The following is a 25,694-nucleotide window of genomic DNA, read 5'->3' on the forward strand; positions in this document are numbered from 1 at the left end:
GCGGGGGAAAGTTACCTAGAAAGAAAGGTGGCAGCGGGTTTCAGGTGCATGTATATACATACATATATACATACATGTATACAGATTTTTTCATCTACTTGCACGCAGCGTTACGGAGAATTAGGAAAATTAAAGTTGAAAATAAACTAACGATAGCAAACGTACCAAAACAAAAAAACATCAAAAAAGAACACATCACCGCGAGGCTTGTGAAATGAAAGTGGAGCGTAGAGTTCTCCAACCTTCGCCCGCAATACAACTTGTAAGGATCAAGTGTATCGATCGCTGTTATACCTATCGGTAATCGATTCGTCTCGAATTATTGCCAGGCTTGAAATTCCGTAGAGCAATTTTAAGAATCTAACCTCCTGATCTTGTCCATCTACCTTTTTCTAATTTTTGTTTTCAACTATCGAATTCAAAGCAATTGCGCAAGTAAACACTACGAAAATAACTCACTTGTTGTTAGAAAATAACGGCAGTTTTTTGTTTTTTAGATAAACAGAACACATGTGGCACTTAATTTACTTATTTAAGGTGTAGCTGGTGAGTAATGTTGAGTACGGAATTCCGCGGGGCGGTCATTTGTTCGACATTGTTGACCCGAGGCTTAATCCGCACTAGAGATCTCACGGTTTTCAGCGAGTCCAGATTCCAGAGTATAATAACATTATCCGAAACGGAATTGGGCGGTACCGCTGCATTCCTTTTCAACACCGGCATATTTTCATTCATCAAGTTCGCTTATACCATCAACAAATAGTGTCACGCTTTCCGCTCTAGTAATTCGATTACAGTTGCCGATTTGAGAATAACACCTTGGAATCAGTGCCAGGTGTGAAGCTACGACGAGAATGATTATTCATTCCAAATTTAAAATGGAAACTAAGTTCCGAATCCGAGAATACATCGAGAAGTTGCGTATTCTGGCAAACAAGTTAAAGTACGTAGTTATCGGAGGTCAAAGAACCAGGATGGACGAAACACTATCTAGGAAAATCAAGATTGATCGATTCGGTTTTGGTTGCGCAATATCACGCGGAATACCGATGTTTGTATAATACGAATGAAATCGCGTTTTACAATATGCAGAATGGATCGTACGGATCTACCTCATGTTTATTCTTTTTCACATCGATAGCAACAGCCATTTGCTCCACGGTGGGCGAGAAAGAAGCAAGTAAAAAAGTAAGGCGGCTTGCGAAGATGCGGAGGCGAACACGTTTCTCGACCAACTCGTATACGTATAGGTGTATAATACACTCTGACTACCGTGTGGGATGCAGGTAAGCTGCAGGCAAGCATTCATGGCGAACGGGTCACCGGCAACACTGTTACTCTACACAACCTCTGCAGTAGGCATGTTTAAAATCGTAGAATTTATTCGGCAAGACAAAATGAGAGTGAAAATTAAATACAGAGATATGAAGTGGCTACTATATTACAGGAGGTAGATGGCCCAAACATGAGAGAAACTGTCCTTCTCAGCAGGAATGTGAAATATTATAATTATTGGTCACGGAGAATCGGGGCGAAAGAAGAAAGTAACCTTCTATCTCCTTTCGTTATCTTCTGTCCTCGCTTTTGTCAATGGGTGAACTTGTTCAACAAGGGATTTTGCCAGAAATTTTTATTCTTTTGCGCGAATTGCGACAAATTATCAAATTATCTGCGCTATGTACTCGCATACTTTATTTTTTATTCTTAATTCAACGAAATCAGTTTAGTGATTTGTTTCGTACATCAACCCATGTGATTTAAAAGTCTAGTATAGCGAAGTGGCTGAACACGTTTTTCAACGGCATAAAGCTATATTTCATAGGTCAATGAATTATATCAAAGACCGCGGTGGTAAAGAATTTTATGAAAGTTTGAAAGATGTGATAAATTTACCGGAACATCGTTCAGGCATGAACAACTTTTTGTCAAAATTTCAGCCAAATCAGTCCATTGGTTTGTTTGATGCAAACATACAGGCGTGCGTTCATTTTAAAAAGATACTGGCAAACGATTTTTTAGGCGACAAAAATAACATGATTCCAATGCGATTTAACAATTAGACAAAGAAAAAAGAAACAAAGTAAACTAGTACGTTTTCCTGTATGTCGTGAGGAAAACTCGAGGTCTTTTATTAAAATCTGACAATGTATTGCTTCAAGTTCAATTTGAAAATTCCTAGGAATAATGATCGAGTCGATCTGTTGGCTTGCCGAGTTTTTCGACCACTTTTTCCCCCTTCAAATGAAAAATGTTCCTACGTGTGAACGCGCGCTGCATCGATAAGAATTGACGGAACGTTGGTTAGAATCCTGGATCTATTAGAGGATCATCGTTTCCAACTAACCCAAAGACGTGAGGCAGACGATAGACGTGACATCCTCTGTTTAACACGCTTCACGATTGCATTCCATAACGAACTCGGTGTTTACGAGTCAAGAATAAACGTCACCTTCATGTTGCGTTCATCTAGTATACAGTACACATACACCTTATACCCAGCTTGCTATGGCGCAAACATTCTTGTTCCATGAATTGGCGTGTCATTCTTTTCTCATCGATTGCCGCTCAACACGAATCACCATTCACTCGACGATCACATACTTCTTTCTTCTTCTCAAAGTACCATTGAGTTTCAAACTCATAAAACATCTCGACTGTTCACTTTCGCCTGCTATTTACTAGGTTTAACGAAACTATTCGAAGACATCGAAGGCTTTCACTGTGAAAAATTATGGTGTTAAATCTGACCGAAATTGATTGGTGTAAACTGTTTTGTAAAACAATTTCTTGTGATTGATTCGGAAATTTAATACCGGATAGTGTAAGATTGACACTAAATTATAGTCCATGAAAGACTGCACACCACATTTTAGGCACGTTCGTAAAACGGTGTGCCCATTGTATTTTTCGTCGAGTAAAAAATCGCCTCGAAAAAAAGTCGTGCATATATGTGTGTGCATATTGTAAGCAGAATTATTTTACTCCTTATTCCGGAAAAACGGCTTTATCGATTAACGATTGATGCGAGATGATCCATGAATCTTTGACCGATCTTGGTCAAATTTCAAATGAAAATTTTTTTAACTTACCAATAATTACTTCGAGTGACCTTAATTACAGAAAAATGCCTAAAAATTATTGTTATTTCTGCATAAAAAATTCTTACTACATCCGGTTACATATATTTTGAATTCTGAACTAACGGCCAAATCGATTCGACCGAAATTTGATATGTTTTTCAACTATCCGATTGAAGATACGAGTCATTCATTACAAAATAACAATAATTCACAGAATTTTTTCACGACTTCACCTAGAATTTTTATAAAACGACCTTTGATTCATAATTTATTATACTCACTGTTATTTATTAAGATACAATTCATTCGAAAACACATCACTCGATTATCGAAAATGTCCGTCATCTAGTTTTGCCTATTGCAAAAAAGTTAGCAATAACTTTTTTTTAGTTTATTCGTACAGTTCTTACTTACACCGTGTGCCTTTATCTTCAATAAATAATTTCTCATATTCGATATAACGCATTAAATTTCTGTGTATAATACGTGTATCCATATCGCATCGCGAATCGAGTTATTTGTGATTTCACCGCGATGCTTGCGAATAATATTACAATTATGCAACATAGCTTTAATGCACAGGCACTCTTTCACGAAAGCGTCGTCGGATTTCAAGCCACGCGTTGATGGCCGTCTCTTAACGGTACATATAAGAGATCCCGACGCCGCAGCCTCGTCGAGATTTATTTTATGAGAGGAAGAATGCCTGCCCGCAGTATCGCGCAATTTTTATGTCCCTCCGGCACGCGGCGCATCAACTTAAGATCCTAGACGATCGTGTCTTACGTAAATCCGTGCATGCATACCTTTACTGCATACCCACGCATTGGCCGAGGAACAATCGCATCTTATTCATTTTCACGACGATGTACACCGATAGATATTGCACGTGAACTATACTTTCGATGGTTAATTATGTATAGATTTTACAGGGTGTGCGGCAGATCCGGAAAACCGGGAATTGCCGGAGAATTTTGTCTATAATGAAAAGTCAGGCAATAAACAGGGAATTATGATGGACCATAGGGAAAATAGCACATTATGTAACAAGGGAATAAAGTCGACTTTTACGTATATATAGGATGTAAGTACATATAGGACTTTATTTCCGACTCAACTCTGGCCGCAGTATTGATTTGAAAATTGGGACTTTTGAATTGAGCTCGTATATCCCGCTGATTAGGATTTACGGGAAATACGATCTCATATTTCCCGCAAATGCGTTTTAGGGAAAAATATGCCACTTTCGTCCCGCTTTTGGAAGTCAAAAAAGTTAACATTATGGTTGAGTTAGGAACAAAACGGTGTTTTTCGTAAATTGTTTTCAAACTTCAGCTATGCTTCATAATTTCGGTTAAGCTAACTTTTGGAAATGGCATTGTTCAATTTCTAATTGTTTATGTGAAACTAAGCAATACCGTGTGTTTTTTAGATTTAAATTTATATATTCAAGGTGCATAACTTCTGGAGTTTCTTGTCATAAAAGCTGCCCAACATTACCTAAGTTTCCTATGAAAAAGTCAGAGAATTTTGTATGAGTAAAATTGACAACACCCTGTTTTACCATTCTGTCTGAGAACGTGATCTATTATAGTAACTTCTAGAACTGTCGTTGTTACAGGTTTGTAATCGAAATTGTGGTTTGATGGGCAGAGGAAAGATTGTAGAAAGAATGGAACGGTAAGGGATCTGAAAGTCGAATTTTCAAAAAAGATTAAAATGTAGAAGGTCGGACTATAGAAAAATCAAAACACAGAATCGTCGGATCGAATAAGAATATTTGGTTTTCTGTACTTAGCCTTTCTACATTTTAAAATTATCCAAGATAGATGTTCCCGTTTTTTAAAATTTCCATATTGTGACCCGTCTATTTCCTTATCTTTCTACGTTATTTTCTACCACCCGAAATCCATGACGTAAAAAAACCGTTCTTTCGATTCAAAGAAATGTTACTTATTGATTGAGCGAAAAAGTTGTCCGAACAATAACTTGTATCGTCAAGGGGATTCGTATTTATTTTGTATTAATAAAATATTTAATTGCCATATTTGATCACCATATTTGGTCATATTTATAGACAGCAATCCCGACTTGAAAGAATCTTCAAGTTTCAACGTAATTGACAGTAAGGTTTCCCAGCAGATTTTAAATTATCATGTACTTGATTATATGATTATACCTCATCAGATCTTGACGATTATTTGAAAGAATGATTCCGAGATAATGCCTAACCATTGGAAACATTGAGAACTGGTTCTTGGCGATTTTGCAGCTGCTTGAATAGCTCTTGGTGGAAAGTTATTATAGCTCGATGAGAAAGATGCGACTTCTGTTTTACTCCTTCGCTCGGACTCGAGTCTGGTCGCTACTTTCGTTCACTTATCGGTCGCATTTTGCTTCGGCTGCAACGTCGACGACCGGTCTGTAGCACCGAATTGAATGCCGTTATGTGTATAGGAACCAGTTTTTCATATCTTTTTCTTTTCTTTTTTTCTTTTCTTCTTTCGCTCTTTCCCTCTCTCTCTCCAATATTACTTTTACACGTCTGCCGCAGCGAAAGAAGAATGAAAAACTAAAAAATAAAAAATTACATCGCGACACAGCTCCGGAATAATTCATTCGGAAACCAATTGAAAGTTACCCGATAGATTATTACGAAAATGGAAGAAGATCATCGAAACGGATTCGAATTCGAGAACTGATGCAACAAGACTGGTCAAGCTTTTCGTTGAAAATAACGGTCGACCCACGTATAATATTATTTTATACGTTCAAAATAAGAGCAACAAGGATGACGGTAATAGCGGTAACAGATTATGTATTATTATTGTTGTTGTTGTCATTATTAATATTAATATTACTATATATTATTATTACACACTTGAGAAAAGATAGACTGGCGGAGATAATCGACGAATAGAATAAACTACGGTGGTAATTTTATGGCATTAAAGTAGAAAGAAGAATACAAATAAAAATGATAGACCGGCGCCAGACGGTGGCGATAAAAGTTTAACAACCCGAAGAGGAGTCAGGTGCTTACAGGGTCATTAGGCATTCGTTGTGTTTCAATCCCTCCGTCGTTCAATCACCGGTGTGATAAACTATGACGTTCGATTTGTATGACGATTTATAGAACAGATTTTTTGGCAGCTGGAAAAATTAAACGTTGATAACGGATTGTGTTATAAAAAAAAAAAAAAAAAAAAAAAAAGAAAGGAAATTGACGCTTGATCCACATACGTTTGGATAAGACAGTTTTCAATCAAATTGAATAATTGATTATAGTGACATGATAAGTCCCCAAAGTTAACCCACTTTTTCAGCCGTCTACTCGTATATAATACACACCCTTAAATTTATACTTTCTGTTCTCTCAAATAAAATTATACCCATAGCGTGAAAGTTATGGTGCGGTCGTTTATTCGATTGATCGAGGATCCTCAATTGACGGTCGTAAAGACGGCGTGAGGTGTTGAAAAATTTCGAGAGGCTATCGCGGGCTGACAATAACGAACAAATTCGCGACTTTCTATACCTCCGGGGTAAAAGAAAACGAAGCCAAAGAAAATACTCATTCCCTCCATGCCCTTGGACTACTTTCTTGAAATAATTAAACAGGTCTGAAAAAATATATTTTATTTCAGCTGCATGGGATGTTTTTGGTAAATTTTATGTTTTTGAGTCTGCTGAATCCAAAAATAACACCCATTTCCCTCCATCACGTACAGTTTTTTTTTTTTTTTTTTTTTTTAAATACATGTTTGCATAAAAAAAAATGACAATAATGAAAAAACCACCATTTCATTGCAAGGAACTAGACAGTATTTCTTAGAAATATTAAACAAACAATTTCTTCGTGAAATGTACTTAACATTCCGTGTTCATTCTTTTTCCCTATGAAGCCTTTTCTTCTTCTCTTTGATACTTCTCCGAACACGCTTGTTTTCCTGAATTTCCTTCCCTTATTTTCCCTCCATTCCATTTATATTCTCTTTATATCTATTCTTGTGTCTCACTCTAATACATATTAAATGAAAGTAAGAAATCACTTTTGCATGGAATTTTTAGAATCAAGAATAGGATAACAGATTTCAAGTTAAACGGGTGTCTCACTCTAAATGAAACTACAAACACGAGTTCAAGAAAAAACCTAACGTGATGGAATTATTTTTAGTATTCCTCCCGATTTCAGTGAGTAAAAATTTACAAGAAACAGTATAAAAAAAAAAAAAACCTGTGCAGTTTATCGGTTGCAGACCTGGGTTATCTTCCGATCTAGACGGTTCTTCAACGGACTTGACACCACAGAAAGTTGGAATGATCGATTTTTCGCAATTAAAATGCCGCTGGTAGATCTAGGTTTGTTAGATATTTATGTTGCAGCTGTGTGTAGTGTATTTTGATAAGGCTGTACTGGAATTTCATAAAAATCATTCACCATTAATTGCCCGTTGCATTGGCGCGTTTCGCTGCTCGAGGGCATAAACGATTAAAGCCTTGCATCTGGGTTGCACGAGATGCCAATTTCCGCAATGGTCTTTACATTCGATAATACACAGCCTGAATCTGTGAAAAAACTGAACGAAAATTCTTCGTTCTACACTTGCGCAGTCGATCAAAAATTGGATATTTTTTTAACGGCGTATTTGAATCGCGTTACGTTATCAGAATGAAAGTATTAAAGTTGTTAAGTACAATTTTTCATCGTCTCGCACGTCATTACGAGCAGTTTGTTTCATGTCAGTGAAAGCAGCAGTCATACAGAAGTAACGCGTCTGAGTCCCGAGGCAATTCTCGACTTTTTCGCGACATAGCCGCTAGAGCCCGAGAATCGTAATATAGCAATACAAATATATGGGAAACAAATGTAAGAAATTTATATTCCTACATAACAACGATAGGATGTATCCAAAGTCAACGAATATCCGTTTGCCAAATATCAAATCGATCAGCCCACGCAATACCAAAAATAACTTGAAGCACATCGTAAAGAAAGTCTCGTTCCTGGCTAAGTTTCAATATATTTACTTTCTCCGTAAACGATGGCAGAAAATATTTCGCACGAAAACGTTTCAATCGATCGGATCCATTAAACTAAAAACATACAGACGACGGGACAAGCTGATGTACTTGATGCTTACATGAAACCTTTCGATTTCCACTTTAAACTTGACCGTCAAAGTTACTAGTTTAGTCATAAATTTTCGGAGCATTGGTTCAAACTTTCGCAACGCAATTTTTACAATACATCGTGGAATGATGGAAGGAAATTACGAAGTTCAAAGCTTTATTGTACCTAAGTAATTGTAAGATTAAGTGCTCATCCGTTGAAAGGGCTGAGAATCGGCTATAAAATTCTTAACCGTATAGGTAAAAAGCCATGTCGCTATTTGCAAGCAGACGGAAAAGCGAATGCGCAATAAGATTTCTTCAAAGAACTCACCTGACTCTGACCGACGCGATAAGATGCGGGATCAATGTCGACGGAAAGGAGCATGTCCTCAACTTCGCGGCGTTCATCGGCGACAGGACTTCCGGGACGAACGTGATTGTCGGTGGCGAGCAATCCGAAACGTCGATGAAACTCCCCGAGTGGCATGTGCTTCGGGAAACCAACTTTGTGTAACCTAATTGCCTCGATAATCTCACTTCCTCGAATCTGAAGGACAAGAAAATCGAAATTTCATTAACGTGACGATGGTATAAAGTAATGATCAAAAGGATGGCAAGTTAAATACATCAAGCAAAACTTGAATCTAATGAATGGGACATTAATACGGAATTGACTAGGTTTTAACATCACCGTTTATAAATTTATTGACACTTTTTAGATGACGGCTGTAAAGTTTCTAAAGCACTCGATTTATTAAAAAACAATTTCCTTCGTTAAATCTCTTTCGCGTAGTAAATTAACAAAAAAAAAAAAAAAGCGGTAATTTCAGGGTTTAAAAATTCAAAACTCGAAAGTGACTGCATGAAAAGAAAAGGTGAGGTCAAAATCTGATAGATTTGACATGAAAGTGCCCCAATTTTAAAATACACTCGACACTATTTATGACAGTTCACTTGAAGTACGGAAAAAGTAATTCTATTTTCAGACTTCGGATTTATTACTTGAGATCGAAGTAGCGGGACGTTAATGATGCTGTCTTCTCCTTGGTTTGATCTCACGGAAAGAAGACTCTTGTTGTCGGTACATCCTGCGTTGTGTTGCGGAAGTAAGCAGTGAACAAATTTGACACGTGTTCGTCTCAGAGTTTCGATGAGTCCATCCTGAAAGTAAAACCGGAATAACTGTAGTAATATTGATATAATTTATTGAACTCAGGTCAGGTCAAGAATCAAAGATGAACTATGTTTCGGGCTTTGGAAAACCTTGAGCATAATGTTTTATTACATGCCCGAAGTAAATTCAAGCAATTCACAACATACAAGTCTTTTCGGTAAAACTTTTTCCTCAATTGAATCATCAATTCGTACTAATTTTGCGGAAAACTGTGAAAAAAGTTTTGGTAAAATGAGTAACTTGATATAAGCTCTTTTATGCTTTCGTGCAAATGTACGTTCGGAATTTTAAGCACATGTTTTATTACCGATTTTTACTGTCGAAGAAGGTTAAAAACGCGATTATTTTCGTGTTAACCATTTGCGACACAGCATCTGATATATGAGACACCTTTTTCGAGTCAGTTATTCAAAAATTACATTCAATTTTTAGGATATCGCTGTCATTTTTTATTTATTTTTTTTTGCATAACTGGACTTCTAAGATGTCAATGTTGATGTTTTAAGAGGGTTTATGATGATTTTGCGAATATAGTGAGCGCTATAAATAACGAAAGTGTTGAAAATTTCTTTTTTCACAGACTAAATGTTATTGTGGGAACATTACGGAGACTAGAAAAATGGGACTTGGTAGTCTTGGGTTTTTGGGATCGGTAAAAACGAATCCGACGTCAAAATTTCAAAATTCAATATAGCGGATCCAATATGGCGGACTGAAAATATAAAAGTTCATCCGATTCGCTTGAAATTCGTTACTCGAGGGGGTTTCGGAGTCGCTGAAAACGAATTTTCCATCCATTCCGATCACTTTCTCATTTTCAGTCCCCCATTTTGAATTTTGAAAATTTCTCATAATCTGAACCCATTATTCAAATCAGCACCCTCAAGAACCCTTATATACCCCAGTTTCAAGGAATTTGACCTTAAAAAAAAAAAAAAAAACGACTGCTTCAGAGTGTTAAACTCAATTTATCGATAATAATGGAACAGGTGTACCGTCACCTGGGAAAACTTACCACGGTGAATTTGACTTGGAGACAAACGTTCTTTCGCTTGACCGCAGTGAATGTCCTTCGGATGCTCGAAGCTCGCCTCAAGGTCTGCGAACCTTCGAGTCCGTGTACCGAACCGCTCAAAGCACCCGAGACGCCGGCACCGCGAGCACAAACGAACAGCCTGTTCACATCCTCTCTGCAATCGGCAAAATGCGATGATATTAATGAAAAAGGGTTTGCCGATAGAACGGCGAAATTTAAAGAAATTTCGAAAAGTACGGCGCTTCACCTCTGGCTCTCTTGGAGAACGCTGATGGCGCTTCTAGCCACCGGATTTTCACGAGTAGCTCGCAGCCAACCAGTTGCCGTATAAAGCACTGGATTGGTGCCCTGCAGATGATGAAGAACAAACTGATTATTGCCCGGTGCTTTTCTCAACAGCATTTGATGATCTGTAAGCAGAGATTTGGACGAATATTTGAGATCACCAGGTACATTGGGTGGATGAAACTTTCATTGAGCTACCTCTGTCTCCGTAGTGAGAGAAGAATCTGTCCAGAAATGCTTCGTCGCTGCCTCCCGGGCACGATGCTTCCTCGTCCAAGAGCCATAATAAGCCCCGACGTTCCGTCTGACGATTGCTACTGAGATCACTTTGACTAGCTCTCAACATGGCCGCACCTTGCGAACTGCGATCCAAAAGCGAAACTAAAGCCTGCGGCGAACCGACGCCCCCGAATCCATAATCATCCTCGTGGTCTATGTCGATGCCCTCCTGAGCGTATCTGATTGTCAGGTTAAATTAAACGTTAGATGAAAAACTCGAAACACAACGCGTCTCTTTCATGTTAGACACAACGCTCAAGGGGGTTAGTTAGCTTTGATAGCCATACAACAGGCGTTTTTAAAACATTACTTCTGAAGTTATGAATAACGATAGACACTTGATTTTTTTAAACTAGAATTGGCCATTTATCAACTTTATTTACGTTTGAGAAAAGGTCGTTCAGCTTGAGTAACCAACAAGTTATTAACAATGACGTGGAGCGTTGCGAGCGGAAATCAAGTGTCTATTGTTATTCGTGACTTCAGGGATAATGTTTCAAAAACGGCCTGTTTTATGGCTCTCAAGAGTAACTAATCCCCTGAAAGGCTTCGCACGAGTAGACGGCTGAGAAAGCGGTTTATTTTCAAAATTTATACTTCGACACAATTAATTATTCAATTCGATTGGGGTTGGTTTTATTTAGAAGTACGTAGATCAAGCTTTACTTGCATGTTTTTTTCACTAAATTTAATTAATAGAAAGCAACTTGCTCAGCAATAACGTCAACCATTTCACTTAGAGACACGTTTTATGGGATTCACGATGACTCGGAAATGAGTCATGCAATTCACTCGGAATTTGAAAACAGTACTTCGGATAGTTCATCTTTTTTTTCTTACTATACCATTTTCTTGCTTCTAATAACAACCGCTTGAAGTTGAGATGCAATTTTTCGTCCAAAATTGATGCTGAATCCGCATACTTCTGAATACAACAAATCCCAATCGAATTGAATAATTGGTTACCGAGTTATAAATTTCCAAAAACCACCCACTGTTCAGCTGTTTCTCTCGTAAAGAGTCTCTTAAATATAAAGTTACACATGGTACAAGAAATTATCGCACTATCAATAGAAAATTGAGTGGAGCACTCCCATCAAGAGTGGTAATCTGTGTCAAATTCATAATTGCCTGTCACCTGTCTTTCGGAGCAACAAGAGTGGAATGATGGAAGAGGAGCTGAAGTCTTTCCTGCAGATAATTATGACACAAGTCTTCAAATGTCGCTCCTGTCTGACGGCCGCACGACGCTGGATTTTGAAACCCAGGCGCGTCGCAGAGCAGCAGTGATGAAACAGTGTGTACAGGCGCTGATATCGATCTGAAAATTGATAAATGATCATCAAATGATTTTCCTTCCGCGGCACAACATTTCGACCGAAGAAAAAAAAATTCTCACCTGTTGATCAGCGCGGCGACGCAGTGGAATACCTCGGAATACAACCCAACCAGCAATCCTTCCAGGGCCTCCACACCCGTGATGTCCTTGCTATGTTCAGGACTCGGTGTTTTCATGGTTGTCCTCGAGTTGTTCGGCGTGCCACCACCACTGTTGGAAGAGAATACGATTCTGCTCAATTCCTCGACCGAAGTTCCGAGCAGGGTGGCAGCCCTTTCGGCACATTCGACCCTCCCGAATTGCCAGCGACTCTGAGAGCTTGTTCCAGTCTTAACGGCACCTGCACAACTCAAGTGGTAAATTCCAGCCAGGACAAGCCATATGACTTTTTCCTCCGTCTCCGATACTCCGAGTATTTTGAAGGCGGCTACTATCCGGTTGAATTCAACCATTGCGCGTTGCTTGTCTTCGTGCTTTTGAAGAGGCGTTATAAACGGATTATTTTCAGCCACGAGATTCGTCAGGTGAAGCTCCTTCCGCAACGGGCCTTCCGCACCAGCTAAAAGCCTGTACACTGCGTGAAATGTCGGATCTCCGTCAGCGCGACGTCCGATTCTCGACTTTTCCAGAAGCAGAACCTGAAAATAATTGTTTTCGGGTTATCAATTTACCAATAGTAACACATGCTCATGCGACACTTGGAATGAAGTCAAAATTGAAATCTCTTCTTGTCTGGGAGAAGTTGCAATTTGGTTAGCCAGTAATGCACTCTCATTGAATATTAATAAAACAGTCTTCGTGACTTTTGGTGTATAGGTATAAAGTTAGTGTCCATAATAACATCGAAATTAAGATGAATAATATATTTCTAAATGGAACAGTATCCTGTAAATATTTGGAATAATTATAGATTGCCATCTGAGATGGGATTGACTTATACATTTTGTAAGCTAATAAAGATGCTAGATCGAAAAACTATGTTAACCATTTATTATGCTTTATTCCATAGTGCAGCTTTATGTGGGATAGCTACTGTTAAAAAAGAAATTTATCATAGGAATAGTTTTACAACAGCGATGGTGTAGTTCAAAAAACTTGATAATGATCTGAAATCATTGAACTTCAGGGAAAATAGTATAAAAGAGAAACTGGGAAATTGGTTTATTGATATAAGGAAATACTATAATTTTGTTAAATATTATTTAGCCATCTATTTTGGTAAAAAAAAAATTTCTACGGCCAACCTACACACAGGTGTTTAATCACCTCTATAGGATATAATAATAGAATATTCCTCATACTCAACATTGTATTATCTGGCTTTAAATAAATAAATAATACACTTCTATACCGGAAAATGTGCATTTATATTAATTTTCTTCACTTACTTGTAAGGATGAGGATGCGATTTGGCCAGACTGATCGAAATCCAAGCTAAACAGTTGAGTGAACCTTGTCGCATTTGAGTTCATGTGAGTCCTGCTGTTGCCAAATGCTTCGAGTACGGTGAAAACCGCGTTGAGCTTTTCAATGGTCAAAATCTGAAAGGAAATTGCATAAATAAGTCGTGGGACTAATTGATCCGTAGACTCCCGTAATTGCTAAAAGTAGCCTTTCTCAATCCAGCATCGCTAGTGAAATGTAAGTAATAAAAGCATCGGATATTCTGACCGAATTGTACGAGTTTCTATCAACTAGTGATGAAATATACCGTAACTCAAATTATATACTGTCCAGTAGGTTTAAGCATACAATCTCTGTAGCCCATAACCGACATCTCGTCTAGTAGGTTATGCATAAATCATCCGTTCGCACGTATCATTCACTCTCAAAATTCATGAGCATAAAACGGGTGTATCTGTCAGCTAGATAAATGAATTCTGACCTTATTTACAGTTCCCGCGGCCAAGACGAGGTAGTGTAAGGCGTGCTTGAAATTTGTGGTTTTTCCAGCACCGCTACGACCGAGCAAGACAAGGGAATGATCTCTTCGAGTCGCCAACATCCCTCTGTAAGCTGACTGCGCCATGGCGTAAATGTGTGGAGGCATGTCTTCGCTTTTGCATCCTCTGAACATGTGAACCACCTGCAGCGTAAGGAAAAAGAGTAAAAAATCATTTAAGCGCACGGTTTGGTCATTCGTATTATAATTGTTGCTGTTGTTTCCTGTGGACGTTATCGTTACCAAGTACAAGTCATTCCTTTGAAACCATTCGCGATCCAAGGTCGCGGGAAAAAGTAAATCATATTAAAACTCAGGCTCACCTTCTCAGAATAAATAGCCAGAGGTGCGACTGGATTGATTACGATCATGCTCTCGCCAGCATAAGTGTGAATCAAATTGCTTGCGTATCTTTGTCTGAGGGTATGCAGCACCGATGATTCGTTCAAAAATCGCAGCTGCGATAATTCTTCAGCCTTGTTAAACTGCGGTGGATTTGCCTGCAAGGAATAGAAACGATACATTTTATTTCATAGTCGATTTAACCGATTCTTTCAGTACTAGATTCCGTTTTTCATGCTTTTAACAACTCATCCGATTGTTATAAAGCCCAGACGTGACACGCATCGATCGTGATGTTCGCTCACTCACGAAGCACAATACAAGCAAGAGAAATACTGTAATTCAATTATGCGTGAAGTACTGATTGTGTTAGCGAGACACTCTAATTTGTTCGAAGCGACGATGTTTAATTTAATCTTTCTATCATACATGTTACAGAACCAATCCCAGCGTAAAACGTGTCTACGTTACAAACCCTGACGCGAATCCAGTACGTCATTTTCAGTAACACTAACAACAGTCGTCAACTTTATAAAATATAATTGATTAAGTCGAGAAGAATTAAATTGGTCGCACAGCTATCTTGGCCCAACTCGGCAACTATTGTGTTGACTGATTCTCAAACGCTGAGGAGGGCAAACTGACACGGACAATAATATTATCGATACTTCGCGGCCGACGAATACAGTGATAAATTTACTGTACGTAAAATCTGAACCCTTGGAAATGGAACGAATCTCAGACAAGGTTGGTAAAATAGATCATATAATCCATTCACAATGGTGTTGACTAAATCAGAAGTACAAAAGTTAGTCATATTGTCCGGAGCTGCCAACCATTCACCTTTTCAACATCTTCTTCGTCAACCAGGACCTCATCGCCGGAAGGAAGAAGACGTACGCGAAGTTTTCCAGTGTCGGGATCCGCGATGCCGCATCTCGTTGCTGCGGAAAAACCGCTCCGGTGCAGAAGCCAAACTCTTTCCGCAGCCAGCCATGCTTGTTCCTGAGCCAAATGTTCCTCTGATCGTGCCTGTGAAATGAAAATACACATATTTATCAGTATAACAAATAAATACTTATTCTACTTGTTCTTCATTAGTCAGGGAATCGCAAAATGTGAAGGAGTAAAAAAATTACTGTAGAGTCGTTTTGTTCTATTCTTCGCAAGTAGGCAATACCATTCAAATTGCAAACACAGGTGATAATTTTTGTTGTTCAATGACATTCGTACCATTTCACTGTTTTCGGCGTTTCTTTCGAAGTATACCCGGATGGATTTGTCATACCTCCGAGATTTAGGGGGAAACGCAAAACCGACGATATGTAAAAAAACGTAGAGACAAAGAGCAACAAGGAAGAGCATTTTCAACCGAGTTCATCACCGCGCGAGTTCACGTATGAGATTGTGCCGTTGGTTCGATCGCTCGTGTCCCATAGGAGTGCAAGATGGGTTGGGTATTTGCTACGTTTCATGGGTGTTAATCTTCACACTGCGTCTTCCTCATCCTCGAACGCGCCCGGCATCGAAAGTGTGACTTATGGAAATCATCAGCCCGACTTACGGTAACAAGAAAGTCAGCAGTCATGTCTTTTACTGTCACAGTGAATACCCACGCGACACAATGCGTGATACAATCAGCTCGCGATGTCATAAAGACGGCTCAGCTAGGATTAGAAATAGTTGTAATGGTATCATTCTCATGAATCTTGAAGTTTCTAACGGTCCTGCAACTTTTCTAAACTTTTCGACGACTAGATTTACTTTGTATGCATCCGGGGATGTCTCACAGTTACAGTACTAAACAAAAAAAAAAACGTCGACCCTATTCCAAAATCCCATTTCTCATCATACGTATAAGTAAGGTCATAGTCGAAATTGTACGAATGGACTTGACATCTCACAGGATCTGACTTACCTGACCATGGTTTAAAAACCTGATAAGGTACTGCCATAGGACCGGGTTGTTGAAAAATACTTGTACAGAAACAGTCAATTTTTGGAATCCTGGAAACTTGCTACTTAGGAGCAGTTCACTTCAAAGGGATACTTGACCGATGGTAACCTCAGTCTATGAACAGTGGCTCTTCGTGCATAGACATGAAAACACTCGACATCTCTTATATATAGGCGTATGCACACACACGTGGTACAGCCCAGGCTCTGCTCCAGTATATGTTCATCAACGTCGGTTATGTTTATTTCCTCAGACTATGCGCATCTCGAGTAGGCAGCGCGATGCATGTAGCTCAGTGAACCTTATTCTCATTGAAAACGGCGCAGCCCTAATTATAACGCTACTCGCTTTGCCGCAAGTCATGCAGACCATATGAGTTGCACGTGTTGGCTGAGATCTGGCTGTGGCAAGGGAGGAGTCTGTTCCAGTGGTTAGAATATTGATTGAAAACAGGGAAGACGTGTGACCAGGAAGTTGGTTTTACTAGCAAATGATTACACTGGTCAACAATGGTTTTGTTGCCCTTGATATTTGAGAGGTCTCAGGAAGATTTGATGTCAACGACCCTAGAAAAAAGCGTAGTTTTTCAAAACTGATCCTTGTTATTTATTTTATCGACATTTTCACATATCACTCTAAAAGGCGATATTTAGATGACAAATTCGATTCTTTTTAAAAATATCTTAAGTTTATCAAAAAAATACTATCAATGACTTTAGTTATACTTAATTTATTCAGACAAAAGTGAAAGAAATATAGAAAATATAGTAATTCTCAGAAAGTTCTCTAATGAAGGTTTTCCTTTATAAGGTTTATGGGAACTATGCCTTTGTAGAGTCCAGTAGTAATCTGCCATCATGTGACAATCCCACCGACCCTGATATCGTTCCTCCATCGCTCTCAAATCCTGGTGAAAGCGTTAGCATCTACCTTCCGTCTTTGTTTGCAAAATGTTAGAACCCCCCACCCCTTACAATGCTATAATAACATAAAAACTAGAGCCAATCTAATATAATCATGATTTAATTATTAAATTCTACGGTTTCAAACACCAAAAATTCACGGAAAAAATCAGGGCAATAAACATCGTTTTTTTTTTTTTTTTTGACTTCTATTATAGTTGTATTGTTATTGAGAGCTAGGAATGTATTTTCCGGTTTTTTATACAGTAAAACTTCGATTATCCAAACCTCCGTTATCCGAACCCTCTGTTATCGGAACCAAGAGCCGAAAGATTGGAGTAAATAAACCGGTTGTTAGAATAAAAAAAAATCAGAGATGGTTCATTTACAATCTTACGTTAAAATAAAAGATATTTTGAGCAATTTCAGAAGCAAAAGTAATGAGAACGATGTAACGTGTGTTAAAGGAACACATTATGTTTGTAAAATTGACGTAAAAATATGTGCTTTATGTTTCTAATATTATTTATCATGCGGTATAGTTTTGTCTAATATTACTTTTCCATTATCCGAATTTCCGCTAATCTGAACTAGACCCGGTTCCAATTGATTCGTATAATCGAGGTTCGACTATATTAAAAATGTTTTTATGGTCGAATTGCAATGCACCAAAACACGAAATACTTTCTAAACCTGTCACAAGCTGTAGATTATCAGGCAATACTAGATAAGAATGCAGCTAGATTGGTTCATCTTAAGTGGGCGACTCCATTAGCTTAAAAATTCTCGAATTTCTCAAACCGCGTAAGATATGTTCTCTTGCCGTTGGATCGAAACGGGGATCATCACAAATCGAAAACCAGATATTATTTGAACCCGGTTGTCTTTCTACTTTCTATAAGGTACGATTATAGGATGACCGCAGCTTGCTATACTCGCATCGCGGACCAGGAAAGGTCTTGGAGGGCAATGATCGAAGTTATCCCACCAATTAATCCGACTAACAAGCCGAAGTGTAGATAATTTAATGAATCGTTCCCGTTATTGAGCTTCACTCCCCTTTGACATACCGTAAACGGTGGCAACCTGCTGGGGTCAAAAGTTCACGGTGTATTTAACTTTAAGCATACTCGATGGTTTCATTGCTATCTCATACAGATATCTCCTTTCAACCACGGTGATCTCTCGTAGTACCACCACGAGAAGCTGAAACGATCGACTTCCACGTTAAGACGAACAGTTGTGTTTATTGTTTGACTTGGCGCTTCTCTCGTTTTTCACCTTCTTTTTCAATGCGTGTGGTTAAAACTGGATACTGAACATGCGCATCCCTCGATTCCGGGGTGTTGTAAACAGTTAAGAAGCGACTCTGGTACTATAACAGCTTCTTTTAGATTTCCACGAAGTCACGCGCGTAGACCGGGTGTTATACTCAAGTTTCCCTTTCTACACAGCATTAATGACTCAAGAGTGTGCAATCACATGTACATTCATTTAGCTATTCACGCACACCGCGAGGTAATTGGAACAGGCTTGCATATTATGCGGCTGGTTTTCTTTTCCAAAGTAGTGCAATGTAGTCTGTGGTTTTGCATGTACCACTTCGAGGTGCAGTTTGTCAGCCGCACCGCGAATGCTTCTTACGAAATTTACAATCTTGAATATTGTACAAGGCGTGAAAAGACAGTACGGTTACATATGAAATTAACTCGAACCATTCAACACGACCACAAAGAGAAAAAACACGTACATATAACTGCCGAATAAGCGAAAGGTAAACTTTTGAAGAAGTATCCAGCGGATTTTCGTTCGCTAAGGATTCAGGCATCACGTTGATATGGATCATCACACGGGATATTGAATTTAATACCGACTGATTGTCCCCAACGAATCTCTTTGGGAAATTGATTGACAGCAGCAACTGAATAATGACTACATCATTGCGACTTGGGTGTTACTGGCGTGACAGGTTCACCTAGTAATTTGATATACTAGATGAGATTTACTACAGTAGTTACGTACAAATTGATGGCTCAATCTCATTTGTTGTAAAGAACTATGTAAAATCCGTTCATCAAACCGAACTAAGGAACGTTCTTTATCATCATCATCGCTTTCCATTGGTGCCGATGTAGGTACATTTAACTTCGAGAGCCTTAAAAAAGGGTGCCATTATGTGTTCACGAATCAAACTTGGATGGTACAAACGGGTCTTTCATAATGAAGAAGATACTCCATCACATCGTAAAATTAATTGTCTGAGCATGTGACGTTATATAGGTCGTGAACCAACAAAACGACGTATGCATACGCCGTGTACGTAACAAAATTCGATGCTGCGTACGATGGGTGCGTGGTTTTCATGTTTTACGACCGTCGGCACTGTCAGTTATGCAAAACAATGGCTGCAGCATTGGCAATCTCTCCATACGCGCTGTACGGAATCAAAAAATATACCTACATTTTGACCATATTCAGGGCACCAAAGGAACTCCACCTCTACTATGACGCAAAGACAACGATTTGGCAACCTTGCTCGGCTGTTTGCACATCCGTATTTGGCGCTATTGGCCAATTCGCGTACGTCTCTTTGGTATCCCCGACAAGTGTCGTATAAATCGAAATAACAGGGGGCGCGAATGCAACTCGACAGTTATCATATTCGTGCGTAAAGATCATAAAAGTTGAAAATGCTTTAAAGTAAATGATGGTGTCATAATTGACCAAAATTCGTCAGTTTTGAATACTGTTGAACAATTGTTGTGATCAATTGAGAAATTCAACATCAGATAGTGTCGAATTGACATGAGGGGAAGTGTTAGATTCAAATTAGAGAATGGAAGTCCAGAACCACACTTTTCTTACAATGTATTGGTAATGAAAACAACCACCGTGGACAGAGTGGCGCTAGTTGTACAATGTCAATACGACTGCTGTGTTTATATATGGGAGTATGATAAAAATTAGTATATTGTTAATAAGCAATCATCAGTGATTAAAGTGATTAATTCGTCACGTGTGGTGTAGGCGCATGTAAACACATTCGGTACGCGTTGACAGCTGTATACACAGAGCGGCCATTACTATTAGTTTGCGGATTGCCCGGTAGTGTCGCATCGCAATTTCAATCTCCCAATAAAACAGATAATTTTGATTGCGCCAATTGACGTCGGGCGGCTCTAAGATATTTCATTTTGCGCGGTACATCTGCACTGTTTGAGAAAAATATACATATAAGCTCTTGAAACGAGATGCTATGTCACGAAAAGTGAGAAAAACCTCACCACTCTACAAGGCTGAAGTTAGTAACGTTACCGTATCGCAACGTTGAAACAAAAAAATACTATTTCGCACCTTTAGAATAACTGAAGCAGTTGAATTTCGAAGTTCTGAGTTTCTTGACGGAGTATTAACGGTTTGCTAAATTTCAGGTAAGTTTAAGATTGTAAAATAACGATTGTTTTTTTAAAGATGCATCAATACAATAACGTTACAATCTCCGGCCTGATACCATTCTCCAATACTGCAAATTCGAAGTAGAAATGAGAGGGCCTCGGTCGAACCGATACAAATGGAAGATTGCACCGCGTGACGCATGTGAAGAAACACGATCTCCTGTGAGAAGCGGGGAAAGGATGAAGAAAACAATAATTACACCGAGAGGAGTTCAAAGCGAAATACGCATATTATGTGACCGTTTTTTTTTTACTCGCGGACTGAGATAAGAATATACATACGTCAGGCGTAGTAGGTTGAAGTTGGTCGGATTAAAAAAAGCCTTGAACATACGGAAATGATGCGGATTCTAGTACCTGGCGGAAAGCCATATGCGTGCAGCTGCTGAAGGATCGAATATCGGAGAGTTGGACAAATGGTAGAGGACAAATTACAATATCTCTTTGCCGGTATTCAGATTAAATCTCGTGTCTTTTGGACGGAGATAACGCAGACACAGGGAGGAAGAATATCTAATATATAACGTCAAGACTCTATTAATGCAAATGCTAACACTACAACAACACCTTGTTTAAATGTAGAATCCGAAGCCGGTGTCTGGTTGAAAATAAATTTCGCCTGCAACTGATGAACCGGAACTCTAGTGGCGGACAGACAGGATATGAGAATCAACCAAGAATTGGCCAAAAATTTTTGGGAAAAAAGTTCCATGACATTTCTAGATTCTCCAGGAACTAAAACGCAGTTTTTCCCACACATTATCCTAGTTCTAGTAAGTTACTAAATCCTAAACCGTTCAGCTTATTACTTCTACATTCGGTTTATATTGAATTCAAATTGAAAAGAAATTCTTACCTTCAAGTAAGGATAACGAGGAGAGTTGTAAATGCAGTTCGGTTAGAAGCATAAACGCGATCCGAGCGACGCAATTATATCGATAAAAAAACTACAATGAATAGGAAACGACACTTGGATCGGAGGTGGTCACCCACTGCCTTGATGTACAAAAAAAAAAAAATCAGTTTGAGCAAAAATTTTCTTCTCTGTAAAAGAAGTAAGGTTGTCGTCGAAAAAAATCGTTTGTAATTTCAATTTAAGAAAAGTGATATTCTTTGATTTTTTTCGTGACCAGAATATAAGTTTTCCGAGTGTGGGGCTTGCACCCTGGAAAATTAGATCCATTGTTAGTAAATCCGAGGACGTCGTATTTGGTGCAGACAACCGGATAAGGGATTCGATCTCGTAGACTTTGCGATAATATCACGATATCCCGGGGGATTTAATACTTCAGTAACGTAGAGAAAAGCCTTGACTATTATCGCAAGAATTCCTCCTACGTGTTTCGAAGTAGAAAACTGCGCCTACTTCTAACCGATCAGTCGCGGCTGCAGGTAAGAGGTTGTTAGATGGTTATTATTCAAATGTGAATAATTCAATATTGTGACTTGAAAGGAGTGTGGAAATAAAAAGGTAAATCCAGTTGTACTCGATATTAACCGGCAGCGATAATTCGTGCGAAGCTCGCCGATCTGAATAGCATCTTTGATTATATTCATACTTTAAGGTTTTGGTTGCCTCGCAAATCCAGGCCGACGTGGACGCGTGCTTAAATCATTACCATATTCGTACTACGCCGATCGTATCGAGACGGATTCTGTCACTGACACCTGAAATTCCCATACTACCACGGACCGCCTCGTGAATCCAGCTGTGAGATGTGACAGAAGCAAAGACCTTTCGATTGCCACACGATAGGTATTAACGGAGCTGACAAGATCTCCCTATACACGGCCTTGAACTGAAACCATTCCGGTTTACGATCGTAACTGCAAGGAGACTTGTGGTGTCTCTGATTCGAAACATGACGAGCTCTCGTCTTTTGACTTTATAGATTCATAGGCAGGTGCCTGATTTTTTCTGCTTGATGAACTGACGTACCTTTGTAGACACATTTGTTACCAGAATATAAGCGATGTTTGTTTATTCACCGTCTTTTCATTTCCACCTATCTTATATCGATCCGCGGCTTATGCAAATTTCGATTGTGTATCTAACACTTTGAATTGCAAACCGTGAATAACTGAAGTTTTGCACGTGTAGGTTCAAAACCGGATTTTATATTATTCGGTTAAAAAATAACAGCCGTCATGCTGCAAATCCTTAAACAGGATGGCTACTCGGTTTGGGTTTGAATATTTTCAGACTTTTAGCTTCTTTTCCGACCGAAATTATGCTTTTTCTGATTTCTTTCTTTGGAATATGCGTGACTAAAGCTCGTATCGAGCAAGGTTGATCGGAAACTAAATTCTTTGATAATACTGCAATTCGAGGCTGCATTACTGAAGAGTGAAATAAACCTGAGTAGCTATTCGAGAATACAGTATTATTGACGTTATGAATAAATTAATATGGCAGTCATCATATTCGTGTATTGTTGAAAATTTAAACATATCGAAATACCGCATTCTAAAATACTGTTTCTGTATTTTATAAAACTTTGAAAGTGAATAATTCAGTAATAAAAAAGCAGACTATCATAGTTGTAAATATAAAATTTTTGTTTTAAGTATAATTATTAATATCGTTAATAATACCATCGTTATTATCTCTGTATAATCGATAAATACCAATAATCGAGCGAAATGAAAAAACCTCGCAAAGGAAAGTTGCGAGCGATGAAAATTATCATCTTATAAGTTTAAATTATTAGCATTAATCAAAAATTGAAAGATTCATAATTACGTAATTTCCAAAAAAAAAAAAATAACAATAATTACTTTCTCAAATTCTCTAACAAATTCCCTGATTTTCCCCCAACATTTCCTGGTTTTCCAGGATAATTTTTCCAATTTTCTTTGCATCAAGTTATAAAAAAAATCCTAAAAACTTTCCCAACAGCTGTTCAAAAATTGACAAAAGTCAACTAAATATGTCCTGCCGCCGGCCCTGTGATTTCTCTAAACGTTTGAGATTGGCTGCTGGCGTCTCTGAGCCAACTTGAACTATAATGTGAAATTTATTATCTTACGGTTCGGGCAGTAGCAGCAACCTGCTTTTCTGCCTTCTGCAAGCTGGGCTGAGATTATAGCTGCGTCTCTTATTTGTATATGTAAATACGTCACTGCCGACGTCGGTGATTATTAATTAATCAAACCGACCCGATTGAGTTCCTACAACGTACCGCTATACCTATACGCGCAACGGCAGCCATTCCTCACCCCGAGGTTATATTTGATTTGATAAAAAAAAATAGACCGCGAATGGGCAAATCTGCGTACGAATCGATGCATATCCCCTCTCGGGTTGACGGTGATTGAATAAATAAGTCGATGCATAGAAATTGTCAAGACATCCGTGGATATGCGTTTTACCATTAACATTCATCAAGCCGCTTGTAATTACACGGAATGCAATTTGAAATTATCATTCAATACATCACGGACGGGGATATAATGCAATGAATACAACTAACGCAAGATTTGCAAATGCTACGTGATGCGGAATTTCCCTTATCTGATAAACTGATCGGTAGGCCTTGGGTTCAGGCCTATGATAGTTTCGCGAAACGGTATTTCCAATATTTGAATCAGAAATCTCGGAACAGGATTAGAATTACTCAGCGACTGTTTGCATACGAATAGTTGAGAGGATTTCATTACCAGAGCTGAATTATGTTGCATTTAAAAAGCACAGTGACGCCGTTTTCTGCAGATTAAGCAGCTGCGAAAGGTGGCAAATAACTATAACTCTCCTCACTTTAAGATTTTAAAATTTTTTTAACTGCACCGATAAATAATCACGTAATACGTGAATCTCGCAGCCAGAAGCGATAATTTCTGGGCTTAAATCGTCTCAAGATATTTTTGCCACCGATCGTCTTCGCTCGTACGCCGCTATCCGAAATATCTGCATTCGTTAAAAATAAAACCCGTTTCCAAAAAGCCATTAAGGAATCTGGTCAAACTGCCCAAAACAGGAATCATCATGACGACCGAAGCGTTTATTTCGACTAACTGAGCTGCTGTGGCTAAGAATTACACGAATTTTGAACAAGGCTGACTGAGAAAACGACGGGCCTGACAGAAATAATTTAATATTAAATAATATTGACACAAGAGAGAGGAAAAAAGGCATTTTGGGATACGGAACGTAGTTTAAACGTACGTGTCATAACTCTGCGGTCCGTGATATGAATTAAAAAATACGTTTCTATACTTTATCTTGACAAGAAGAGCCATAAAACAAGCTGGGTATTCGTAATCAGTGAAATCAAATAGCGCTTTCTGAATTAGTTCGATTAATCAAACCTCACCTATTTCTCAATTGAGCTCGCACAGCAATTAGCGAGATGAATTATATTCCCTGCTTAATATAAGCGAATCACGCGATCAAGAAACATGTTTTTACATACTCGCAGAGACGCGACGGATTTTCTTCACCTTGACTTCGCTTTTTTCCGATCTTAATATCGACGCAGTGCCAACAGTTAAAGGTAAGCGAATAACCGATGGAACTTACTCACGTGTGAATTTTTTCAATGTCTTGCTTAAAGAGGCGAAATCCTTACCTGAAACAGAAAATGTACAAACTCATTTATTATACGTTGCTCAACATATAATCGCAGATGATATAGCGTCTAAGAATTATGAACAGCACTAAAAATTCTTGTTCGTATTAACGAGAATCGTCTGAGGAAAACGTATTAATGAAAAAATATTTTTATATACCAAACTGTAAAACAATGAAAAAATTTACAAAGTTTCCGAAGAGCTGAATAAATCTTCAAA

General features: G+C 38.5%; 1 protein-coding gene across 3 annotated transcripts in view; it reads right to left on the reverse strand.

Moving 5' to 3' along the window:
• Positions 1-25,694, reverse strand: part of LOC124213348 (Myosin heavy chain-like) — an 85,379-nt gene that overhangs the window by 28,201 nt on the left and 31,484 nt on the right. For 2 of the 3 annotated variants that reach the window (XM_046614589.2, XM_046614590.2), the window contains 11 exons: positions 15,436-15,624; positions 14,574-14,750; positions 14,194-14,394; positions 13,697-13,849; positions 12,369-12,946; positions 12,108-12,290; positions 10,889-11,148; positions 10,653-10,815; positions 10,385-10,559; positions 9,198-9,356; positions 8,527-8,742 (listed from right to left, as the gene is read on the reverse strand). In XM_046614589.2, the coding sequence (XP_046470545.1) occupies positions 8,527-8,742; positions 9,198-9,356; positions 10,385-10,559; positions 10,653-10,815; positions 10,889-11,148; positions 12,108-12,290; positions 12,369-12,946; positions 13,697-13,849; positions 14,194-14,394; positions 14,574-14,750; positions 15,436-15,624 (2,454 nt within the window). Of the gene's footprint in view, positions 1-8,526; positions 8,743-9,197; positions 9,357-10,384; positions 10,560-10,652; positions 10,816-10,888; positions 11,149-12,107; positions 12,291-12,368; positions 12,947-13,696; positions 13,850-14,193; positions 14,395-14,573; positions 14,751-15,067; positions 15,188-15,435; positions 15,625-25,694 lie in introns of those variants that run through there. The other variant, XM_046614593.2, reaches the window with a different exon arrangement.

The sequence above is a fragment of the Neodiprion pinetum genome, chromosome 2 (assembly GCF_021155775.2).
Source record: "Neodiprion pinetum isolate iyNeoPine1 chromosome 2, iyNeoPine1.2, whole genome shotgun sequence".
Lineage (NCBI taxonomy): Eukaryota > Metazoa > Arthropoda > Insecta > Hymenoptera > Diprionidae > Neodiprion > Neodiprion pinetum.